Source organism: Propithecus coquereli, unplaced genomic scaffold, assembly GCF_000956105.1.
Source record: "Propithecus coquereli isolate 6110/MARCELLA unplaced genomic scaffold, Pcoq_1.0 Scaffold13, whole genome shotgun sequence".
NCBI lineage: Eukaryota > Metazoa > Chordata > Mammalia > Primates > Indriidae > Propithecus > Propithecus coquereli.
In genome coordinates this window covers 13,356,847-13,381,983 of record NW_012137191.1, presented here as the reverse complement: position 1 = coordinate 13,381,983, position 25,137 = coordinate 13,356,847, and the positions used below count along the sequence as shown (strand labels likewise).

General features: G+C 43.1%; 1 protein-coding gene across 1 annotated transcript in view; it reads right to left on the bottom strand.

The window, feature by feature from the left end:
- The window catches only part of CC2D2A (coiled-coil and C2 domain containing 2A), a 128,746-nt gene extending 112,519 nt beyond the window's left edge, over nucleotides 1–16,227 (bottom strand). Inside the window, exons 1-4 of the mRNA XM_012638399.1 lie at nucleotides 16,064–16,227; nucleotides 10,908–10,964; nucleotides 8,791–8,874; nucleotides 6,784–6,907 (exon numbers count right to left, since the gene is read on the bottom strand). Coding sequence (XP_012493853.1) covers nucleotides 6,784–6,907; nucleotides 8,791–8,874; nucleotides 10,908–10,946 — 247 coding nt within the window. The 5' untranslated portion in view covers nucleotides 10,947–10,964; nucleotides 16,064–16,227. The remainder of the gene's footprint in view (nucleotides 1–6,783; nucleotides 6,908–8,790; nucleotides 8,875–10,907; nucleotides 10,965–16,063) is intronic.
- Nucleotides 16,228–25,137: the final 8,910 nt, after the last annotated feature.

Here is a 25,137-nt window from a genome sequence, read left to right as displayed (position 1 = left end):
CGACAACACTTGGAGCCTTGTAGGAGGCTTGGCAGAGGGTCACAGGTTCAAGGTGAAGAGCTGGGCTGGTAGCACTGACCCTAGAAAGGTTTGGGAAGTAAAAGGTCAGGGGAGAAGTCAGACACCCGGATCCAGGTGAGCAGACCTGGTTAGAAAGATATGGTGGGCGTGGCGGTCGGGCAGTAAGCAGGTGTCCCTAAGCTAGAGCAAGCCCTGGAGGAAAAGAAGCAGAGAGGATACCTTGAGGCTCTGTTCACTCAGCAAATATTAGCAAGTCCCCTCTGCATGCCAGCGCTGTGCTAAGCAGAGTGGAAAGTCAGTCTGTGCCCTCAAGGACTTCAAGTCTGGTGGAGGAGGGGAGGCCGTGTGACAATGAAAAGATGCCTCTGGACACTAATGCAGGTACAAGGGCCTGGGAGCATAGAGTAGGTCTGCTCAGCCCACACTGGGGCATGGGGGATGCTTTGCAAAGGGGTTATTCTTTCCAAAGGTATATACTGATTTGTGAAAGATGAGTAGCTAGGATAAGACAAAGAAATAAACAAAAACTCCAAATAGGGAATGGGTAACTCTAGGATGGTGGAAAGGTGGGTGATCTCCTGAGTGCCATTCATTTTAGAAATAAATGAGGCACAGCCAGACTGACAATCTTGTGAAAACTCAAGATTCTTCTTGAGGATCTTGATGGCTTTCTGCCCCATGTTAAAAGTCCTCGGTGGGTCCCTGGAGCCCCTGTTGACACTGCTGGCTGGGCTGTAGTATTGCCATAATACCTTCCATGGGCAACTGTGAATCGTTAGCTCCAAAGATCAACCAGGGTTAAGTTTGTGGGTGTACAATGATGCTACAGTGCAACGATGAAGAACGTGGGTCCTGGAGGTCAATAGATTAGAGTCTGAATTTTGGTCCTACTGCTTCTGGCTGTTGGTTTTCACTGAGCCTTAATCTCCTAACCTATGCCTTAATCTCCTAAACAATGCCTGATAATAGGACTGTTTTTAAAATTAAATAATATAATGCATGTAAAGACCTTAGCATGGTGCCTGCCAGCTTGCTGCCTAGCTCAGAATACGGTCTTAAGTTCTCAGAGTTCAAAGTTGTCAGATTTATCATCTGTCTGTCTCCTCTCTCTCTCTCTGGAGGGTAAAAGCCTCAGGTCAACCAATAAGTGCCTGGAGAAGAAAAATAAAATAGAATATGATCTTATAAAGACCTATAGCTTTCTTGGCATCAATCCATGAGCATGAACTTTCTTGTTAGGGATGAGGAGACCACTGAATCCGAGGTTTTGCCTTGGAAGATGTAGGTGAGCAGTGTTTATAAGTTGGCCATGAGGGAGAGCCTCAGGACCCATTTACGCAGAGTATTAGCTCCAGCCCAGGTTAATAGGCCTGTCCTGGCAGGCGCTGTTGTAAACATGCAAGTCTTCCCTTAACATTTAAAAAGGGGTGGGGGGTACAAGGGTGGTTCAGCATGTGAAGATCAATCAATATAATACACTACATTAAAAGAACGAAGGACAAAAACCACATGAGCTTCCCAATTGATGCCGAAAAAGCATTTGACAGAATTCAACACCCTTTCATGATAAAAAACACTCAATAAACTAGGAATAGAAGGAAACTGCCTGAACACAATAAAGGCAATATGAAAAGCCCATAAAAGCTAACATGATACTCAATGGTGAAAAACTGAAAGCTTTTTCTCTAAGATTAGGAACAAGGCAAGGATGCCTATTCTTGCCACTTCTATTCAACAGAGTATTGAAGCCTGAGCAATAGCGAATCCTCGTCTCTACAAAAAATTAAAAAAAAAAAAATTAGCTGGGCATGGTGGTACATGCCTATAGTCCCAGCTACTCAAGAGGCTAAAGCAGGAGGATTGCTTGAGCCCAGGAGTTTGAGGTTGCAGTGAGCTATGATGACACCACTGCACTCTAGCCTGGGCAACAGAGTGAGGACCTGTCTCAAAGAAAATCAAAAACCCCAACAAGCCCTCAAGCTCCCCCAAAAAACCAGAATAGTGAAAGTCTTAGAGCAATTAGGACCAAAAAAAATTACATCAATTGGGAAGATCATGTGGTTTTTGTCCTTCATTCTTTTAATGTGATGTATTACATTGATGCATCTTCATATGTTGAACCACCCTTGCACCCCCACCCCTTTTTAAATGTTAAGGGAAGACTTTCATGTTTACAACTAAGCCTGACAAGAGAGGCCATTCAAATTGAAAAGGAAGAAGAAAAACTGTCTTTGCTCACAGATGACATGATCTTACATATAAAAAACCTTAAAGATTCCACAAAATACTGTTTGAACTAATCAAGAATTCAGTAAAGTTATAGGATACAAAATCAACACACAAAAATCAGTTGCATTTGTATACTCTAACAATGAACAATCCAAAAATGAAACAAGAAAACAATTCCATCAAAAAGAATAAAATGCTTAGGAATAAACTTAACCAAGGAGGCAAAAGACTTGTACATCAAAAACTATAAAAAATTGCTAAAAGAAATTAAAGGCACAAATAAATGGAAAGATACCCTGTGTTTATAGATGAGAAGACTTTATTGTTCAAATGTCAATACTACCCCAAATAATCTATAGACTCATTGAAATCTGTATCAAAATCCTCATGACATTTCTTTTTTTTTTTTGGCAGAAATAGAAAAATCGAACCTAGAATTCTGAAGGAATATCAAGGAACCCTGAATAGCTAAAAAAATTTTAAAAAAGAAGATAGTTGGTAGTTTCACATTTTTTGATTTCAAAACATATTATATAGCCACAGTAATCAAAACAGTGTGGTACTAGCATAAAGACAGACACAGAGACCAATGAAATAGAATAGAGAGCCCAGAAATAAACCCTTGGGCATATGATCAAATGATCTTCAGCAAGGGCACAAAGACCACTCAATGGGGAAAGGCCAGTCTTCAACAAATAGTCTTGGGAAAACTGAATATCCACATGCAAAAGAATGAAGTTAGTCCCTTACCTCACACCATATACAAAAAAATTATCTCAAAATGGATTAGAGATCTATGCATGAGACCTGAAACTATAGAATTCCTAGAAGAAAACTTAAGAGAAAACCTTCCTGATGTTGAATTTTGCCATGATTTCTTCGAAATGACACCAAAGCACAGGCAACAAAAGCAAAAATAGACAAATGGGGCTACATTAAACTGAGAAACTTCTGTATGATCACCCTTCCTACAGAGGTAACAAGTTGAGCAATTATTTGCACAAGAAAACACCTTTATAAGAACCAAAAAAAATCAGGTGAGCAATCACAGTAAATAGTTTTAACATAGTAACAAGGAAAGTGGCATTGAAGAGGGTAGAAAGAACAGTCCAACACTGCCTACATCACTCCTCCCCAACCCCAGGCAACCGGCATGGAAGGAGAATCTGTGTGCTTGGGAGAGGGAGAATAAAGCAAGTGAGAAATTTCGCACTGGAACTTAGTGCTGCCCTGTCACAGCAGAACACAATACTGGGCAGAATTCTGCTGGTGCCCATGGTGGGAGCATTCCAAATACCTGGATTCTCACTACTTCTTTCCATCACTTACACTACCACCCTGATCCCATTCCCCACCATTTCCCACCTGGATTTTTGCTGTTGGCCTCTAGGTGGTCTCTGTGCTTCTGCCCTTGTCCCTTCCAAACTCTACTTTTAGCACAGAAGCCTTCAGCCTTAGTCTCATATAGGTCCTGGGATGGAGCCCTCCAGCAATGCTAATCTCACTCAGATTGAAGGTCTGAGGGCCCACGAGGCTGGGCACAATTCCCCTCTTCCCTTGTGATCTCATGTCCTTCCTCTTCCTCTTTGCTCACTCTCTTTCAACTGCCCTAGCCTCCTGGCTGTTCCTTAAACATACCAAGCACATTCCTGCTTTAAGGCCACTGCCTGAAACATTCTCCCCTCAGACATCTCTCATTTCCTCTTATAAGTAGCTCCCCTTCCTCTCACTCCCACTGCAGTCCTGTTCAGCTCATTCTTTAGCTTTCTCTATAGCACTTCTCACACCTGCCCTACCGTATATTTATCCTGTTTGTTTCATTTGTATTCTCTTTTCCCCCTCATCCCTTCCCCAACTCGAATATAAACTCTGTGGTAGTATGGAGGCATTCTATTCTTGTCCTCAGTTTACAAATAAAGAAACTGAAGTTTAGGGAAGTTGGGGAACTTGCCTAAGGGAGTAAGACAGGTAGAGACTGGTACCCACACCTGTCTGATGCCAAAGCCTGTGGTCTTAATTGCTACAATTTGGTTGTCTTTCAGTCACAAGCTTAATAAAGAGATAGGTGGAGAACTTTTTTTAAGTGGGAACCAAAGCTGGAGATGCTCTGATGGTCAGGAGGCATTCGGAGGCCAGGGAGGAGTCCACCAAAGCAGGGCAGGTTGGAGAAGAGTGGAAGATCCAATGGAAAGGGTCAAAATTGCATAGGGCCTCAGACCCCAGAAATAAAGACAATGTGGATGTTATATAATGCTTATTACAGAGATCCGAGTACAAAAGTGAGATAAAGAAGAGTTTTAAAGAAAGAAAAAGAAAAGTTTTTAAAGAAAGAAAGTTTTTAAAGAAACTGTTAAAGAAAGTTTTAACGTGATAGCTTTACAATACATCCACAAATTCTTTGACACTCCTTCCTTCAAAAGATGAGCCCTTAAATGTGGGCTGGATTTAGGGACATGCTTCTAACAAATAGCACTGGCATGTGATTTCCAAACCTAGGTCATAAAAGATACTGCTGTTTCCACCTTGCCCTTGACCCACTGGTGTTCTCCGCACACACACTTGTGTGTTTCCAAGCCCTCCTCTGGGATGCTCTTCACCCCACTCTCTCCCATGAGACTCCTACACACTGTTGAGCTCTGTTCCTGTCACCTTCCCGGCCACGCTTGCCCTGCCTAGGGCAGCTCCACAGTTTGCCATGTTTCTCCCACCACTCATTGATCCTTGTTTCCTGTCTATCCCCTGCTCTAAAGTGTGTTGATCTATTACAACAAATACCTGTTCTGCTATCTTGACTCTGAGACTCTGACTTTCTGCTGGTTTTGACTTCTCATTTCTGACTGATGCCTGGCCACAAAGGCTCCCTATCATCAGACACTCCACCCCTCACTCCTAAGGATGTTTTCTCTACATTTTGGTCCGCCAGTGCTGCCAAATCAGCAACAGCTTTCAGCTCCATGCAGGGCTGCCCAGATATGGACTGGGCATGACTTGGCTCAAGCAGCAAGTCTTAGCCTTGTATCTACTCCATATGTCCCCTTTCTCCAAGTCAGAAATAATGTTGCCTTTTTTCTTTTTGACTAATGCACAGATTAAGTCTCTCATCTCACCCTCAGACGCCTTTGTTATTGTGCATTTATCTAATGCTCTACAATATTTAAAATACTTCCACATCTATATTTTGAATGAATCCTCACAATCACCCCCATAGTCATAGTGGATAATATTTTCCCCATTTTTGAGATAAATACTCCATTTTTCATGCCACAGAGCCTTTATTACTGGCCACTTCCTCTGGCATTTTTCTCCCTTGATTTCAAAATAAATAATTAAATATCCAATGGTTGTGCTAAGGACTGAATTATGTTTCCCGCTCCAAATTTATATGTTGAAACCCTAACCCCTAACGTGACTATATTTGGAGATAGGGCCTATAGGAGGTAATTAAAGTCAGATAAGATCTTAAGGGTGGAGCCCTGACAGGATTAGAATTAATGTCCTTGTAAGAAGAGACACCAGAGCCACCCCCTCACCCAACGCATGCACAAAGAAGAGCACACAGCAAGAGGGAGGCCACCAACCAGCCAGGAAGAGAGACTTCGCTGGAAACTTACCATGCGGCACCCTAACCTCAGACTTCCAGCCTCCAGGACTATGAGACAAATAAATACATTGTTGTTTAAGCCACCCAGTCTGTGCTATCTTGTTATGGCAGCCTGAGCTGACAAATTGTAATCTTAAATAATAAATAATTTTGAGCAGTTAGAAAAAGAAACAGACATATGAGATAAATTTTGGTTCTGTTTTTACTAATTCGTAACAGCTTTCATTGTATCATTGCTCTTAGATTGGAACCACATTTTTCCAATCTAAGAATCTTCTGGCTTCCAAAGTCCTCTAATTTCCAACAGTTACTTTATTCCCCAGCTCTGCCACAGGGCAATAGTGTAACAACAGTGTAACACTTATGTAACAGTGGAAAAGTGTAACACCTCTCCTCCCGCCTAATCCACTTTTTATGAAAAACAAGTCAGCAGTCCTTATTCTCCTACACTGAGCAGATAATTAATGATGTTCCCGAACCCAGGAAGAGTAAATGCTGTAATATATGGACCAAGGGTCTTGGAAGGGGGAAGGGAGTGTGTGGGGGGAGAAGCGTAGATGTCCTCAAGGGCAAGGTCACCAAGAGCCTCAGAAACCTCCATCCTTTCTGCCAAACATCCGATTCCAGCCCCACTTGGTTGACATATGTCTTCCCTAACTAGGTCATCCTCCTTTTGAATTTCCACATATTTAATTTTCATTCCAATGAATGTTTCCTAACTTACCTGGTTATGGAAACACATCCGTAAGCTCTGTGTCCTGTGTCCCAGGCAGACACTAACCTAGAATAGCACCCGCAGAGCCGGGGCAAAGTATGGTGGAGCAGCCGTGGCCAGGCATGGAAAATATCCACAAAAACCCCTCATATTGCTCAGAGCTGAGCTCACAGTAGGCAGTTAACAAGTACCAGCTGAATCGAACAGTAACACTTACTGCGTGGGCCCCGCCGGGCTGTCACACTCAGAAGGCGAGTCTGGGGCTTGTCCTGTGCCGGCTCCTGCTGGTTGCCAAGGTGGGATTCTTCTGACACCATTTTGTCAGGGCCAGTGGTTGGCGGCTGTGGGCAGAAGGTCAGAGGTTCAGACTTCCAGGGCTTTAGTGGACTTAGTTCCTTTGTTGGGATGGTGGGTCACCAATGAGGGGACAGCCTGAGTACTACCCAGATCTGTAGTCCCTGTCACCTGAGTCACCATGGGCACCCCCCAAAGATGTGGTGCCACACCCAAATTTCTCCAGGAAGTTTGTGAAACTACCAAGGCATCCCAAAATAACATGATGATTTTCAGGTTTTCTAGGTAAAATGTATAGAGCTCTACAGTAATTTGGAGGAAAGGGAAAGAGGAAAATTGTAATCAAACAATCTGTTTCCAACTCTAAGTAGTTTGGAAACAGCAGCGAAAGTGTCACTGGATGATCCAAGGCAAATATTGAGTCTACCCTTTGGGTGCCCCCAAGAATAGCCTGTGATTCCGTCCCCAAACTCTCAGAGGAGGAAACAAGTGAACCAAGTTGGCAGTGATGCCCTTGGGGCTAGGCAGACTAAACCTTGCCTCCAGACTCAGACTGACTGTGGGACTCTGTGCAAGTTATTTAACTTCCTTACACACTGCTTTCTCACCTGTAAGAGAAGGAAAATAAAAAGAGCCAGTTCACCAGGATGCCTGTATAAACGAGGCATTGTGCAAAGCACAGGAGTCTGATTTAAATAGCTGGCCTGGGGTGTGCCTTATTAAAGGCATCTTTAAGTATTCCCTAGGTGATTCGGAATTGCAGCTGGGGTTAAAAAAAGCCTGAACTAGATTTCTTGCCATGCCCCAATAGAGACGATGCCTGTAAAGTTCCAAGCCTGGTCCCTAAGTGCTCAGCAATTGAGAGCTATTCTACTCCCTTCTCCCCTTCCTTCCTGTTCAGTCTAAGCCCTGGTCACCTGCGACTCCCTGTGCCTGTGACTCTACAGCTCAGGGCTTGACACTTTTCATCTGCTGCCTCGGTGGTCCCATGCCCTGGGTTGCAGAGCCGCATACTGACCCTGCAGGAAGGGGTTAAAGCTTCAGCATTGCGTCTGGCTGTGGGACTCTCCCAGTCTCCAAGAGCGGCAGTAGAGCCTGGCCCACGTGGCTGGGCAGTGCCTCTCCACCCGCTGGGCGGCTCCATCCCAGCTTGCAGGAAAGGCTGAAGCCACTCCTCTGCCTGGCTCACCCCAACAGGAGTGTGCTGGGCAAGCAGGGAGCAGGGAGGGAGGTTCCCCTGCCTTGGGCTCTCCCTCCGGCACCCTCCCCTCCTCCTCTGGCCACCCCTCTCTGCAGGCAGCCCCTTCACGTGACTGCTGGCTCAAAATGGCGCTTCTCACCCTCCTCTTTCCTGCTGGCATCTCGAGTTTTGCAAGCAAATTGCCCGTCCACAAGAGCCGCTTCCCTGCCTCCCTTCTCAGAGGATAACATTTCCTCATGAAGGGAATTGACTTACCTCGAAAAGGTTTACCTTTCCCCAGGTGAGATGCTCCCAACCTAGAGGGGAACTCCTGCAGGGAGGCGGGGGAGGAGCTGGTCTCTGGCTTAGACTAAGGCGGGATTCAGGCTTGGAGTTGGAAAGGGAGGGAGTTCTCCAAGATTTGTAATCCTGTACTGCCATCTACTGCCTATTTTAGTTCATGGCCTTCAATGAAAATGTCTCTCTCGGGAAACAGGACAAAACTTAGAGGAAAAATGCTCCAAGCACGGACCCCAGCCTTACTGTGAGGATAATCTATGAGACCCCACACCAGAGTCCTACACTCTGGACCATCCATCTGCCTCCCTGCCTCACAGTCCTCCAGAGCAGGCCAAAAGTTGGTACCCACGGGAGGGACCTTCCCTTGGTGGATTCTGTGTGGCCCCTGAGGGTGCAGACAGTTGTTGATGGATGACACAATACACAGACACAGTTCTCCTCACTTCCTACCTGTTTCTTTCTTGGCTGTCTTTGCACCTTTGAATTCTTCTTCCGCTTTCCCACATTTGCATCCTCATCATTTTCAATGAACTCCTTTGTTAAAAGGCAAATGGAAGAGGGAGAGAATCTTAAGAGAGGAAGAGGGGTATGACTTTTAGGTATCAAATTAAAGTCACCATCTTGACCCTGGGCCTCCATCCACTAACAGAGCATTAGTGACGGACCATGAATGCAATCTAAGTGGCCAGCACCACCCATTCTTCTCAAAATAGACATGTTCTTGAAAAGTTGTGTCCAAACTGAAACATCATAAATGAGATGATGTTGGAGCTGCCTTTGTTTTAGGTCCTGATTCATGCATATAACATTTATTGAGCGCTTACTATGTTCTAGGCAAAATAAACACAGAACTTCTCCCTGGCACAGCAAATTTATTAGACTGTTTGCTTCCCCCCTAAAATTGGAAATTTTTTGTTTTTATACTGAAACAAAGTTGGAACACACAACATGGATTTTTAAAGATACAAGCTTTCAAAGAAATGTCATGCAGGTTGCTGGACCAGACTGCAGCTACTCCTTACTCCCCTTGGCCACTAGGGTTAGGGAAGACATAAAGTTCAATTACAGAGCAGAGAACTGAGGTCCCAACCAGAGCATGGGCTTGGTATGGGCTTTTCCTTGGTGTGTGTGGCCTGACCTCTTGGCTCATCCTCTGAGTAGAAGCACCAGCCTCATTCTGGCCTTCTTCAGGGTCTACCAGATCGGGAGTGTTCTTAGCTCAGATATTCACCAATCTAGGCTACAAGATGATAAAAACATTGAGGTGTGCAAGTATGTGTATGTATGGTTCTTAATTCAATTCTAAGTTTTTATTGGCTAAGAATGGACTTGTGAGAAGTCTAGGTCATCTTTTGCTTTCCAGTAACGTTTTGATCCTTGAACAATAGGAAACCCCTCCCGTAGGACTTCCAATGAGATAGAATGTAAATTCCATGAGGGCACAGGGTTTTGTTCAGGGACTGGAGGCACCAAACATATCTGCCGCATGAATGAATAAGCAAATAAAGATTTATGTGCTTTGCCAGTACTTGATATCTTGCTTAAAGCAAATCTGCATGGTTTTATAATGGGTTCCCTCAGGCTTCTTGAAGCACTACATTGGAAACAGCGTATCATCTCTATTTCCGTCTCCATTTCTGCCTCTGTGGTCTTAAGCTGGTGAACCCTTGAGCCTAGGAAGAAGTCTCTCTTCTATTCAGTGGTCTTCAGTCTCCAAATTGTAGACAGCCTCCCTTCTCTGGTCTGGGCATTGCTTTCATGAGTTTTTGTACACAGTGAGTTAGAAATAGCAGGACTCCATGAGCAGAGGAGTTTATTAGCAGCTATAATCTACAATAGTAATCTTCATTTTGAATTTCTTCAGAAATCAGTGTGCTTCAGGCAGAGCTGGGCCCAGTTATAGGTAGTAACAGAGCTACCATGTGTTGGAATTCAGAAATGGTGACAAAACAGCTTCAGGGCATTCAGGTAGAGGTGAGATCTTGGAGTGCCTGCAAGGTTGCATTTCCCTCACCATACTCACCCCCCACCCCACCACATGCCTGACATAGCAGCTTCCATGTGCATTTCATAGTAAGTGTGCAATTAAACTAAACTTGACCCGAGGATGCAGCTGTACTTTGAGTCCTTACACAGCAAACTGCAGCCTAACTTAGGAGACTAACTGAAAGCCTAATTTAGGGGTATGTTTTTGTAGCACATAGCTGAATCTCAGCTTATCACGGCAGCTGAGCTTCAATCTGTCACAGGTAGTCAACACATCAGATCATGTTCAATTACGGCAACACTGACTGTAACCAATCAAGCTGTTTCTGGACCTCACTTCCACTCTCTATCCATAGACGCTGCAGAGCACAGCTCTCTGAACCTCCTCCGGTTCTGAGGGCTGTCCAACGCACAAATCATTCTTTGCCCAATTAAACTTTGTTAGATTTAATTTGTCTAAAGTTTTTCCTCTTAACATGTGCAATAAATGCTGTTGCTGGCCCACCTTGTTCACAAACATGTGTTACATGAGCATGCACACACAAACACACGTTCCTAGGAGCAGCTAAACTGCCACTTACCTCTGTAATTATTTTTACTTTTTCTTCCCTGGGATTCATTTTGGCTGCAATGGATCCCTGACTGAAAAAGAACAATGACAAAGTTAGGCATTTTGAAATCGATGAAATGTCATTCTTCTCACTGTGGACACGTATGAAGCTGGCCTTGATGTGAGGGAAGTGTTTGTGCTGAGTAGACTTTCTGTGCCCCAGCAACACCTGCAGACCCAGGACTGGTGGAAATCTAAGCACCAGCAGACAAAGGAAGGATGCTAGACCCCTCTGTCTGCAGAACCCTGGCTTTACTTGTCCCTGGAGTAGACCCTCGTTGGAAGGACTCTTCCACGACTTCTCCTCTCTCCTGCCCCTCCTCACTCTCTGCCTTTGACCTTGGCTCTCATTTCACTGAATAAAGAGAAGAGAACAGAGAGGACTTCCACGTGCCCCTCTGCCCCTCCTCACTGAGTCACGTCACTCCCTTGGCTTCCACCTACTGCTGCAGATCACCCCTGGTCCCCTCTGCCCACCCCCCCTGCTGTGCACTGGGCTGCATCACTGTCCCCTCCTCCAGGACTTTGACCCCAACAATCCCCACCCCCTTTTGCCTGGATAATCATTTCTTCCCACTCCATTGGCTCATTCCTGTGAGTGTAAAAGGTGCCATAATTTGTTCCTTCCTTTAAAAAAGCCCTCTCTTTCCTTCTCTTTCTAGCTGTTGCTCAATTTTTCAACCTTTATAGGAAAACCCCTCAAAAACATTCCCTCTCTTTGCAATCTTTTTTTTGGGGGGAGGGGGTCTAGCATGCCCTGAAACTGCTCTTGCCAGTATCTCCAGTGCCCCCTGCATTGCCACATCCAGTGATCACTTCTCAATCCTCATCTTTCTTGACCTTGTCAGAGGCATTCAGTGATGAAAGCGACCTGTCCCTTTCTTTTGAGATACTTTCTTCACTTGGCTTCTGGAATAAGTTCTTTCCTGGATTTCCTCCTGCCCACTGGCTGTTCCTTATCAATCGCCTCTGCTGGTTTCTCCTCATTGCCCGGAACACGAAACACGGGAGTGCTCCAGGGCTCAGCTCTGTGTGTGCTCACTCCTCTGGCCATCTCCTCCTGTCTCTTGGCTTTAAATACCATGTGTATCCTGATACTTGCCAAATTTGCCTCCTGGGTTCAGACACCGCGCCAGATCTCCAGACTCAAATACGTAACTTCCTGATGGACACCTTCCCTTGACTGAGCATGCCCCAAATGAAGCTCCTTGCTTTGACCCCTCAACCTGCTTGTGCTGCGATCTCCCTGTTGCAATAAACAGAAATCCACTCTGCTCAGGCCCAAAACCTTGGCAGTAAGTCTTAACCCTCTCTCACTCTCACCTGTCACACCACACCCAATCCCTCAGAAGTCCCGCCAACTTTGGCTTCAAATTATATTCAGGATTCAATCACTTCTAAGCACCTCCACCATTACCACCCTGGTCAATCCTCATCTTCTCTCATGAAGACGACTGCAAGAGCCTCCTAATTTCTCAGATTCCCACACTGCTTGCCTACCGCATTGAAGTCAGAGTGGGTTGTTAAAAATCTGAGTGACATCATGACATTCTTCCCCTCGAAATCCTCCATTGACTTCCCTTTGTCAACATAGTAAAATCCAAAATCCTTTCAAAGGCATACAAAGCCCTGCATGATTTGCACTTGAATCCTCTTGCCTCAGGGCCTTTGCACTTGCCGTTCCTTCTGCCTAGAATTCTTTTTCCCAACATAGCAGCATGGCTCTCTCTCTCTCACTTCCTTCATGTCTGTCCTGAAATTTCATTTTATCAGAGAGCTCTTCCCTGACCCTTCACAATACAGTGACAGCCTCCTCCCAGCACCCATCTGAGACTCCTAACTGGCTTACGATGATTTATTTTTTCACGGCACTTATCACCACTCAACATATATACTTGCTTGTTAATGTGCCCGTCCTCATTCGAATATAGCTGTAAGAGCGCAGGAACCTTATTTTGTTTATCATTCACCCGCAGAGCCTAGGACTATGGCACGCAATTCACACTCAGTATATATTTGTCGAATGAATGACTAAGCCACTACTTTTATTGGTTGCATCTCCATGGCCACATTCCAGGGCTTTTTACAGCTCCATTGTCCTTTTTAGGCTGCTGTGAAGATTAAACGGGAGAACGTGGAGAAACAACAGGCGCCTGACTGACAAATCATAAGCCCTTCCTAATATCCATGGAATCCAAATCTTAGCTGGGACTCGGTCAGGTCATGTAAGCAGCTCATCTGAGGTGCTCAAGGTTTCGCTGACCCTACTGGGGAATTAGCATGTTAAGGAGAAATAAAGCGCCTGAAATTGTGTTGTCTCCTGTACACACGTCCTCCCAGGGTACAAAAAATAGAGGAAGGGAAACAAGGAAAGCAGTTAAGAAAATAGAGAGGTGAGAAGGTAACCTAGAGTGAATGAGGAGGTAGGTCATAAAAATCAAATGCAAAAGGACACAAAAGCTGTCTAATAAGCAACTCTGGTCATTATGAACTGGAAAAGAAACAGCTGTGAAATATTTTAGTAACTAAAACTGTAATAGGTTCTCTAGAAAGTAAAAAATACTGTATATAAGAGAAAAAAGTAGAAATAGAAAATGAAAAAGGTAACAGGGTTATTTTCCTTGCTCTTCATTCTTTTCTAATCATTACCTTTAAATGAGTTTCTAAGGAAATCAAATGACACCGAACTTTATTTTTCTATGAACACTGTTGCTAAGAAAAGATAAATCAATCCTGCCAACTTTAATACGCAGCTTGTCATCATCATACTCACTGAGCACTTGCTAATGTGTTCCTATTGGTAACATCAAAGTAGCCATGGTTTACTGCACACTTATTTTGTGCTATCTCTCTATATGTGTTTTCTTTCGTCCTCGCAATAACCCTTCTGGCTTAGCGGTACCTGCTTCAATTGGTCCATGAGGAAACTGAGGCTCTGACAGGTTACATGATTTGTCCAAGATTGTAGCTATCATTAAATGTCACATTCAGAACGTGAACCGAAGACTTTGCAATTCTAGAGTCTGCCCCCTCTCCAGTCTGCCCTTCATCTCAACATTTATTCTTGCTTTTGCAACGACATCAGTAACTATTCTATGTCAGCACACTATTCTGGAAATATTTGCAATTGAAAGCTGTAAAGCATTGCACCACTGAGAAAGGGCTTAGGCTGTGTTAAGTCAAGATTTATTTAATTCAGTGTAGAAAACTAAACACATTTTTCAAGGAAAAGTACTGACACCTTCATCTGAACAAATGGACTATTCCTAAGGGTCGTCAGCAAATCAGAGCCATATCTAGAAGACCCTGTGATGAATTCTCCAGGGTGTAGTGAAAAAGGAATGAAGGTATAGGAACAAGGTTGCATTGTATACAATACATGTCCACTTTGGCTACTTAAAAAATATTAATAATATGATATCCACGTCTTACTCCAGAACAGTGAAAACATGGATTTAAAGAAAGAGTGAGGACTTTGCCAAAAATTACATGGAGCTGGGTTCAAATTCCAACTGCAGTTATCTGCTGTGTGATACAGGATCCATGCCTTCCCCTCTCTGAGACACATTTCTGTAAAATTTCAATCAGACTTCCTACCTTGAAGGGTGATTACTTACAAGGGATAGGATGGGTGTAGTGAAACGCATAGCATGGACCACGCTCTTAATACTGGTAGGTGTTATTATTAAGAAAAGGTGAAAGCAGAGAGGGACAGTGGAAGAAAGGGCTGAGGAGGAAAAAGAGCTGGCCGAAAAGAAGAGGAATAATGAGAAAGAACTTAGGTGATGTTCAAACCCTGTCCCCTCAGTTCTAGCCTGCAACCTCTGGCGGTGATAACCCTTGTGCTTTCTCCCCTCCTTCCAGCCGGGCCTGGGGCAGTTGCCTTGCTGCTTCCATTTATAGTGCTTCTGAAGCCTCCTGCCCTCACGCCCATGAGTATTTGCTCCCCTGTACCCCGAGAGCATTTACGGCCCCATCCTGGACCTCAGAAACCTGGGGAGGTGCCATATACACCCTTTTGGATTCATTGTCTTATTCCACAAGTTATTCCAGCTGCAGCTTTCCTTAGCATAATGTTAGTGACAAATAGCTTTATTGAACCATTTAGTCAGCTTGATAAATATTGTCCTCCAAGAGTACACATGAAAACCATATTTGAGCTGTGCTATGTGATATATGGCCAATGTATTTACATGATGTAGTAAGTGCTGGAAGCCCTTCCCTGGAAGTAGTTCTGCTGTGCTCTGAGTGGTTTTTTTCTTTTTTTTAAAATAAATCTCTTATGGCTCTTAGATCATTGTACTATTATCATCTGTTTATAGGTCTGTCTCTCTAGCATACTCTGAGCTTCTGACCTGGTCTAATTCATTATTGCACACCCTAAACTTAAATACATTGCCTGTGCATTGTTGATACTCAATAAATGTTTGAATGAATGATTCTATAAATGAACTCTAGGACACACACACACACACACACACACGTATATATACACACACATATAGACAGAGAGAGAGAGACAGAGAGAGAGAGAGAGAGATTTCATGCTGGCACTGAATTTATTTGCAAGAATGGCTATATGAAAATGCAATAGCAAGCATATATTTCCTATTACACTTTATTGGCTTTTCATAGCACCTCTGCAGTGAAGGGAAACAATCAGTTTAAGTTGCAGCCAGTTAGATTTTCATAAAGTTTTTTAGAAAGCAAAGCGAGTCTCAGACCTGTGGTTAATCTCTCTGTCTCTGTCTAATGCCAAGAAAAGTGAAGCTTGCAGTAACTAGTGCTTCTCCCCTGAACAAGTTTGAATTAAAAGGCCCAGAAACGCAACATGGAACCAATGTTTCACACACTGGTGGTCAGAGAGGATTTCCACTCAGGGCTTGTGATGTACCGGACTTACATTTGCTGGAAACCAGACACCAGACAGCAGCTCAAATCAAAGCCACCAAGTAACGGTCTACGTTCCCATTCCAGAAAGTAAAAATATAAATAATGATGAGAATCTCCAACCCCCACATTTACAATTCATGAAATCCATTCTCATGGAGAGGCTGAACTCCCAGCCCCGCAACTGAAAACAGGAAACCACTGCTGCAGCCCTGGTCCCGTTAAGGACTGATTTACCTTCAGAAACTTTACAAAAGGCACTTTGCAGATTCTGCTTTCCGGGATGGAAGTGGAAAGGGCTGGTCGTGCTGCTGAATCTTCTCCAAGGGTCCGAAGGGAAATGCTGAGTGTTGGGGACGCCCCTGGGCTCCTCCCCGGGAAGCTGCAGCCATGTCTCAGAGCGAAAACACCAGCTTAGCAACCCGTTCCTAAGGAAGGTCACTCAGTGGCTTTTTTTTCTTTTAAAGTGGCAGGTTACTTCTAGCAGTGAGATACAAGCACCCTGGGTAGGCAGAGGTGCACACCCTACAGGAGAACAACAAAGAGAAATCAATGTGGGGGAAGCTGGGTAGAAATTAGGTCAAACTTTAAGAGCCTACCCTCCCTTAGGTCATCGGGTTGTCATGCATTCTTGCATTCCTGGTGATGCTTAGATGCGGGGCAATTTGGAGTTATACAAGTTCTTCATTATATGGTGAAGTTTTCTAAATCGGCAGCAGATAAGTCTCTGTGGCGGTGCTTCAGGGCACCAGCAAATGTCACACTGGAGTGTTTTCCAGTTAAATTTGGAAGATTGAATGCACAAGTTTAGTCTGCTTTTTCTCTGAATCCCACTACAATTACTGAAAGGGAATATGAATGTTATGGCTCAAAAAAGCAAAGAGAATGGGAGAAGAGGTAAAGCTGATGAAAGAGTAATGAAATGAGTGGACCAAAGGAAGCCACACTCTAATTATACTAGTGAGTGTGTGTGTGTGCACTGACTATATTTTCTTATTTTCTATATCCCTTTTTTATTGCAAAATATTAAGGGGGTACAGATGTTTTTGTTACATGGATAGCTTTTGTAATGCTTAAGTCAGTGCTATTAGTGTGCCCATCACCTGAATAGCCTTCGCTGTACCTGTTAGGTTTTTACCCCTCCCATCTGGTCCCCTCCCCTCGGGTCCCCTCCCCTCTTCTTGATTTCCAATGACTTTTATTTCTCTCTGTGCCTATGTGTGCCCATCGATTAGTTCCAAATTATTAGAGAGTACATGTGGTGTTTGTTTTTCCATTCCTGAGATACTTCACTTAGGATAACGGTCTCCAGTTACCTCCAAATTGCTGAAAAAGACATTTCATTCCTTTTTATGGCTGAAAAAGTACTCCATGGTGTATTTATATATATATATATATATATATATATACACCATATTTTGTTAATCGATTTATGAATTGATGAGCACTTAAGTTGATTTCACATCTTTGTGTTTATGAATAGTGCTGCAATAAACATTCAAGTGCAGGTGTCTTTTTGATAAAATGATTCCTTTTCTTTGAGTAGATACCCAATAGTGGGATTGCTGGATCAAATGATAAGTCTGTATTTATTTCTCTGAAGAATTTCCATACTGTTTTCCATAGAGACTGCACTAATTTGCAGTCCCACCAACAGTGTAGAAGTGTTCCTTTCTCTCTGCATCCACACCAGCATCTACTGTTTTTTGACTTTTAATAATGGCCATTCTGACAGGGGTAAGATGATATCTCATTGTGGTTTTAATTTGCATTTCCCTGATGATTACTGGTGTTGGGAATTTTTTCATATATTTTTTGGCCATTTGTCTATCTTCTTTGGAATACTTCTGTTCATGTCTTTTGCCCACTTTTTAATGGGGTTATTGGTTTTATTATTGCTGATTTGTTTGAGTTCTTTTTTAGTTTTTTTTAAGACAGAGTCTTACTCTGTCTACCCAGTTAGAGTGCAGTGGCATCATAACAGCTCACTGCAACCTCAAACTCCCAGGCTCAAGCAATTCTCCCACCTCAGCCTCCTGAGTAGCTGGAACTACAAGTGTGTGCCACCATACCTGGCTAACTTTTTCTATTTTTAGTAGAGACAGAGTCTTGCTCTTGCTCAAGCTGGTCTCGAACTCCTGACCTCAAGTGATCCTCCTGCCTTGGCCTCCCAGAGTGCTGGGCATGAGCCACCTTACAAGCACGAGCCACCACACTTGGCCCTGTTTGAGTTCTTTGTAGATTCTGGATACTAGCCCTTTATCTGATGTATAGTTTGTGAATATTTTCTCCCATTCTGTAGGTTGTCTATTTGCTCTATTGATTAGTTCCATTACTGTGCAGAAGCTTTTTAATTTAATCAAGTCCCATTTATTTATTTTTGGTTTTGCTGTAATTGCTTTTGGGATCTTAGTCATAAATTCTTTGCCTAGGCTGATGTCTAGAAGAGTTTTTACTACATTTTCTTCTAGCATTTTTATGGTTTCATGCTTTATCTTTAAGTCTTTTATCCATCTTGAATTAATGTTTGTATATGGTGAGAGGTAGGGATCCTGTTTTATTCTTCTGCATGTGGCTACCCAGTTTTCACAGCAACGTTTATTAAATAGGGCTTCCCTTCCCCAGTGTATGTTGTCTGCTTTCTTAAATATCACTACTAATACTCATTGGCCATTTATATATCTTTTTTGAGAATTGGTGCATGTGTGTGGGAGGTTGGTTGGTGGTAACTAGATTTCTAACCACTGATTCAATTTCTTTGGTGCTTATAAGTCTCTTTAGGTTTTGCATTTCTTTTTATTTCAGTTTTAGTATATATTGTTAAGAAGTTGTCCTTTTTTCTTTTTAAATTGATTGGTGTAAGGTTTTTCAAAATATTCCTTATTATTTTAAAACTCTGATAGGTCTGCAGTCATATTCTTTTTTTTATTCCTAGTAATAAACATCCTGTGCTCTATCTTGGTATGCTTCTATGGTGGTTTTAAAAATAAAACCCCCAAATAGTTGACAGCACCCCCCTCCCCATCAAGGAGTGGAGTCTATCTTCCCCCTCCTTGTATCTGAGTGGACTTGTAACTGTCTAGACCAGCAGAGTATGGCAGAAGCGATGCTGGCTCCCGGCTGAATTCTGAGGCTGAGCCATGAAAGATGATGAAGTTTCTATGGTATCTGCTGGAACTTTTGTGCTGAGAGCCCTGAGCCACCATGTCAGGAGTTTGACTAGTCTGAGGCCACCATGCAGTGAGGCAGCCAAGCCACATGGGCAGGCTATGTATGCACGCTCTGCTGGCAGCCCTAGTATGAGTCATCCTGGCCGAGGCTCAGGGCTTGTGAGTGAACAGGCATTTGCGTGATTTCAGCTTCCAGGCGTTTAGTCACCTCCAAGGAGTCAAATTCTCTCAGCTAAGGCCCCAGACATTGTGGAGCAGAGATTAATCAACAGCTGTGCTCTGTTCAAGTTCCTGACTCACAGTATCAATGTGCATTCTAAAATGATTGTTGCAAGCCACTAGATTCTGGGATCATTTGCTATGCAACAATAATAACTACAGGAGTCACATCTTTAAATAAATGAATAAATAGATGAATGAATGCATGAAATACAGTCATGATTTTTTTACATGGGACTCTGAGGAACAGACTTTTTGGAACAGGCTTTTTGCATATTGCTGTGGTTTGACTGTCACCTTCAAAACTCGTGTTGAACTTGAATTGCCATTGTAACAAGTGTTGAGAGACGGGACTTTTAAGGGGAGATTAGGTCATGAATGGATTAATGCCATTATCTCAGGAGCAAGTTAATTATTGTGAGAGTGATTTCCTGATAAAAATGATGAGTTTGTCCCCCATCCTCTCTCTGTCTCACACACTTGCTTGCTGTGTGATGACTTCTACCATGTTCTGATGCAGCAAGAGGGCCTTCACCACATGCAGCTCCTCTCTCTTGGAATTTCCACCTTTTAGAACCATAACTCAAATAAATCTCTTTTCTTAATAAATTACCCAGTCTTTGGTATTCTCTATAGCAGCAGAAAATGGATTAAGACATGTTGTCTTAGCTTGGGCTACCATAACAAACTATCATAGACTGGGTGGCTTAAAAAACAGAAGTTTGGTTTTCATAGTCCTGGAGGCCGGAAGTTTGAGATCGGGGTGGCAGCATGGCCAGGTTCTGGAGAGAGCTCCCTTCCTGGCTTGCAGCTGGCCACCTTCTGTCTGTGTCCTCACATACTGGAGGGCCAGTGAGCTTTTCCTCTTTTTAGAAGGCCACTCATCCCGTCATGGGAGCTTCAGCTTCATGACTTCATCTAAACCTAATCACCTTCCAAATGCCATCATACTGGGAGGTAGGGCCTCAACATATGATTTTTTGGGGGTCACAAACATTCAGTCCATGACACATGTCTATCTCCCACCCCAAAATAGGCAGATGTTTCAGTGCTGTTAAGAGCAATGCCACTAAAGTATGATACATTGGAAGCTTCTTTGGGAAATTAGGACACTGGAATAAACTTCAAAAAATTGTAGAGCCTGAGAGGAAACTGCCATGTTATATTCTCTTCGGGGGAAGCTGCAATATTGCATTATTTAGGTCAATAAATGGCTAAAATATACTTTTCACACCTGTGCATGTGAAATGCAATTTCAGCTTCAGATGAATGTGTCATTCTTACTGGTTCTTTGAATTTTATAATACTTCTGATTATGGCTGATTCATTCTCTGTGAAAGAACAATGTATCACCAAGGAAAACATATCACTAAAATAAGGCTCAAGTTGGAAGCTGAAGATTCACCTTTGAATCATAACATTTTATAAAACCATGCTCTTCAACTTTGGATTTATATTTCCCAACTTACTGAATTATGTACATCTCTTCCTGAAGCATGACTTGAACCCCAGCAAACTGGAACCTCTTATTTCTGTAGTAAATGGAGAGAAACATTTATTGACTCAGATACATTGGGTGTATAGCCTATTTTTATTTTATAGATATTAAAGCATTTAATTTTCTCCCTCCAGTGTATGATTTTCAACCTGTTTTGAATTACAACACTTTCTTCTCATTTGCTGCATTTCACAACATTCTCCCTTCCTAAGAGAGCTGTCAGAGCTATTGAGAATAGCATGCTATAAGACTCATTTTATTTAGAGACTCATGTCATAATTTGAAATAACTGGAGACACTCTTACATACCAGAGAAAACTGCTGCTCTAGTATAAGTGGTGAATTTTCATATTTTCTTGTTGAAAAGGATTTTTTTTTTTTTACAATTTTTATATTCTCTTCTCTCCAGCTACTTCCCTTAAGCTCATCTCAGTGGCAGGACCTGCTTCACCGGCTTAGTGAATAAATATCATCAGAACTCTTTTGTTTTCTAATTAGTTGCTTGAAAACATGCCTGGCATTTTCAGCAGGAGATCCAGTGCCTCCTTCTTGAAGCTTCATTGCCATCTAGAGTTGTTCATAAATCTTGAGGGGTGTCCCTGATTCAAAGGGTAAGCCTTTGTGCAAATGCCAATGGGGAGAGCACAGAAGCATCTATCCAGTTACTGCTGGAAATGGTTCCCAAGACGTGTAAGCATTTTTGACCTTAGCTACGTCAATGTGTCTGGTATCCAGATACTCATACCAGATGCTGCACATTTAAGATCCTGAAGTTGTATTCTTTTAGTTTATAGTAGTGCTTCTTAACCAGTGTGATCTCTGACCCCCCAGGCCCCGAAACATTTGGCAAAGTTTGGGGATATTTTTGGTTGTCACACTGGCTGGGGTGGGGGTCGGGGGAGTGCCACTGATCTAGTGGGTAGAAGCTAGCGATGCTTCTAAAAATCCTACAATGCATGGAACAGCCCCCTCACCACTGCCCAACACCAAAAATTTATCTGGCCCCAAATGTCAATACTGCTGAGGTGGAAAGACCCTGTTTCCCCCAATAAGGTTTACACCAATATGACCTGGCCCTGCTTCTAGCATCTGGAGGATTTTAGACCTCAATTCCAGGCTATACCTAGACCAGCACTACACCTTCTGGTCCCCCATATCCTCTGAGTTCTGGTCTGAGCCGTGGCCACCAGGCCGTCCATGGGTGCCAGGTGTCTTGTATTCCCTCCATGCCAGGCGTCCTCTTTGGCTGATCAGTTTGGACCATCCAAATTTATCACTGAGGTTTTAATGCTATTGAAATTCAGCAGGAAAGAAACCAGTACTTAAATCCCTTTTCCCCCAGGAGGTTCCTTGGCCCCTTTCGCAAATTTATTCAATGTATGTTGAGAAGCACAGGGGGCATTTGGAAATGTGGAGAGTATGAGTCATGCCATGGAAAATTCTGTTATATCCCCATTTCCTAGGGCAGTGGCTGTTCTCTCATCTTGTATTCACATAATCAAGATGAGTTGCTCAAAGGATCCTTCACTGAAACAAGATCTTATCCAAGGAGACTTGCTAAAGAGAGGAGAAGCTGAAAATACTCTTGATTAAAAAATAAGTTCTGCTTCCCTAAGTGCTCTGGTCCATCTTTCATTTTCTCATGCCTGTGATGCTACAAAATTATACTGTATTTCCTTCCAATGCACCAAATGCTAAAGATACTTGGGAAATAGGCAGTCTGCTAGATTCAGTTTAGGAATGACCTCTCTACTGATTCCAGGTCAAGGATTTTCATGCCTTTACTGTTTGTCGCCACAGAGCCCTGTGGAGGCAACTTTGCTCTGTCCCCTGATTCAGAGTGCTCCAGGACATGTAAGGATTTGGGTCCTAAAATGGGTACGGAGGATATATCGTCACAGAGTGCCTAGGAGCATCTGTACTCACTTCCTGATTTTTGTTAAATTGGAAAGCTATGTTTCTAATGTCCTTAGACGGATTATGGTATAAATGGAATTTTCATGGACTTGCTTCTGCTCTCAATCACTGTCGATGTTTTTGGAAATGCATGGCAGATTGCAAAGAACTGGCTAGCAAACAGATTTCTGGGGCAAAAGGCATCTGTAAATTGGTAGATGCCTGTGTTCTCACTATTTGAGAGATGGAGTTTGGAGCAGAGGGCACAGGGTTGCCTGCTACTGTGGACCATTCTGCTCTCTTGGACTTGGAATCTGAGGGGCTTTGCCATGCTGGAGGGGTTTCTGGGGGTAGTAGGGAGAGACGGACACTGCCGTATGCTGTCCAACCAGGGCTACACAGGGAAGCAGTGCTGCAGGGATCCCACCAGCCTCATGAGAGTGGATCAGATCTTGTGGATTCCAAATGCCATCGTATCTATTAATAGCTGCCAGCTTTTTTTTTTTCTTAGAGATAGGGTCTTGCTCAGGCTGGTGTGCAGTGACAGTGACGGCATCATAGCTCACTGCAGTTTGAGCTGATGGGCTTACGCAATACTCTCAACTCAGCCTCCCCAGTAGCTGGGACTATAGGTGTGCACCACTGTGCCTAGCTAATTTTTTTAAAATATATTTTTGTAGAGATGGGATCTCACTATGTTGCCCAGGCTGGTCTCAAACTCCTGGGCTCAAGCAATTTTCCCTCCTCAGCCTTTCGAAGTGCTGCAATCACAGTCTAGTTGTCAGCTTTTAATAACTCTGTTATAATTCTTCTCTCTTATCTCTGAGACTTCAGTAAAATCTCATAATTGTTCTAATATCATCTCATCTCTGCTATGGGGGAATTACATAGAGAATTTATATCCATACTTCAGATGGAAAGGTAAAGAAAAGAACAATAATTTTAGGGTCCAGAATGATGGCATCAGTGGATATTGCTAAATTCCTCAAAAGGCAAATGAATTCTAGGAACAATTGTTGGGAGTTAGTGTTGGGCATGGGTTGCCCTTACCATATGGAGATTGTCTCTCTTTACTGCTAATCTGGTCTATTTTTACCAAGGGATCCTGAGGTTCACTCATACTTTATCCATAATACTGACACATGCTTGAGACCTTCACGGCTCTCTCCCAATTCAAGTCTCCTCTGACACTGGAGAGGGATCCGTTATCATTACCAAGGCTTCCTTCTTTCTTTATTCTTCTAGTGATTACCACTAATACCGTGTTGACACGTCATTTTGTCTTTTCCACTGGGTTCTGATTACTCAGGGAAGTTCCTGGCATGTAGTAGACATTCAACAAATATGTCGAATGATTGAAGGAACAAACCAACACGTGAAGCAAAGCCTTCACTGGGTTCTTATTTGAGGTCAACAATGTATAAGTGAGAGTCTGAAAAACACAACCTACTCTTGAATCAGCTGTGTTAATTCAGAGCCAGAATTGCTGCATCTGTTAAATTTAGGAAGGTGCTCACTAGTAGGAGGGGGTGCCCAGGGCAAGTGTGGGGGTTCCTTAGGAGCTGTAGCATTTAGCGTAAGACTGAAGTGCTGGCCTCCAATCTTAGATGTGCCATTTGCCAATTGGATAACAAGGTAAGTAGCTTTTGGTTTTAGTTGATGTCTAACTTCAAATTAAAATGTACATATCCATCAACCTATTTATCCCTCTGACATTTCTTTAGTACTGTCCATGTGGCAGGTAGGGTGCAAAGCACTAGAGATTCAGAGATGATTAAGAGAAAATTCTCACCCCACTGTTTACCATCCTGTGGGAGCTGAAACCTCTATCCACACTTATCCTATCAGGCCTTGCAGAAAATCACAGAGAGCTTATCTGAAACTCAAATGTCATTTTTTTTTCTCTAATTGTTTATCACTTGCGGCATAGATGGAAAAGTAGCTTTTAAATGTGTTACTAGACAATGGGAGGGGATGAACCAAATAAAGACAGAAGACCTTGGCTCTGGTCCCATCTTAGGGACCACTGACAAGTTCCTCACCTTTTGTGGATCTCTGTTTCCTCTTCTGTAACATGAAGTGGGCAGAGAAAGATGATCTGTAAAGTTTCTTCTAGTCCACGCTGGGATTTGAGAAAATCCCCGAAAACCCATTCTCTATAGAGTAGTTCTCATTGCTGACCACTAGAGGTCAGTACCTTAAAAAGTAAACTGGCCACATTCCATTCTCTTGCCCTCAAAGTAGGCCTTGAAGCAAAAGCAAAATTACTATTTTCTTATCTTATTTTGGTTAGGAAGAAACATTCCCAAAGAAACACTTTTCTCTTTGATGTATTAGAGCCTCTGACATGACATTCCTAAACTCCTTTGGCTGAGCACTCACTGTTACTAGCAGTCTTAGTGTGAGAGATGAACGAGCAGAAGGTACAGCCCTGTGGTTTCTGTGCAGACCGAAGGGCATTTATAGCTGTGGGACAGGAGGAAGGAGGGATTGAAATAGGCTCTTTTTTTTTTTTTTTTTTTTTTTTG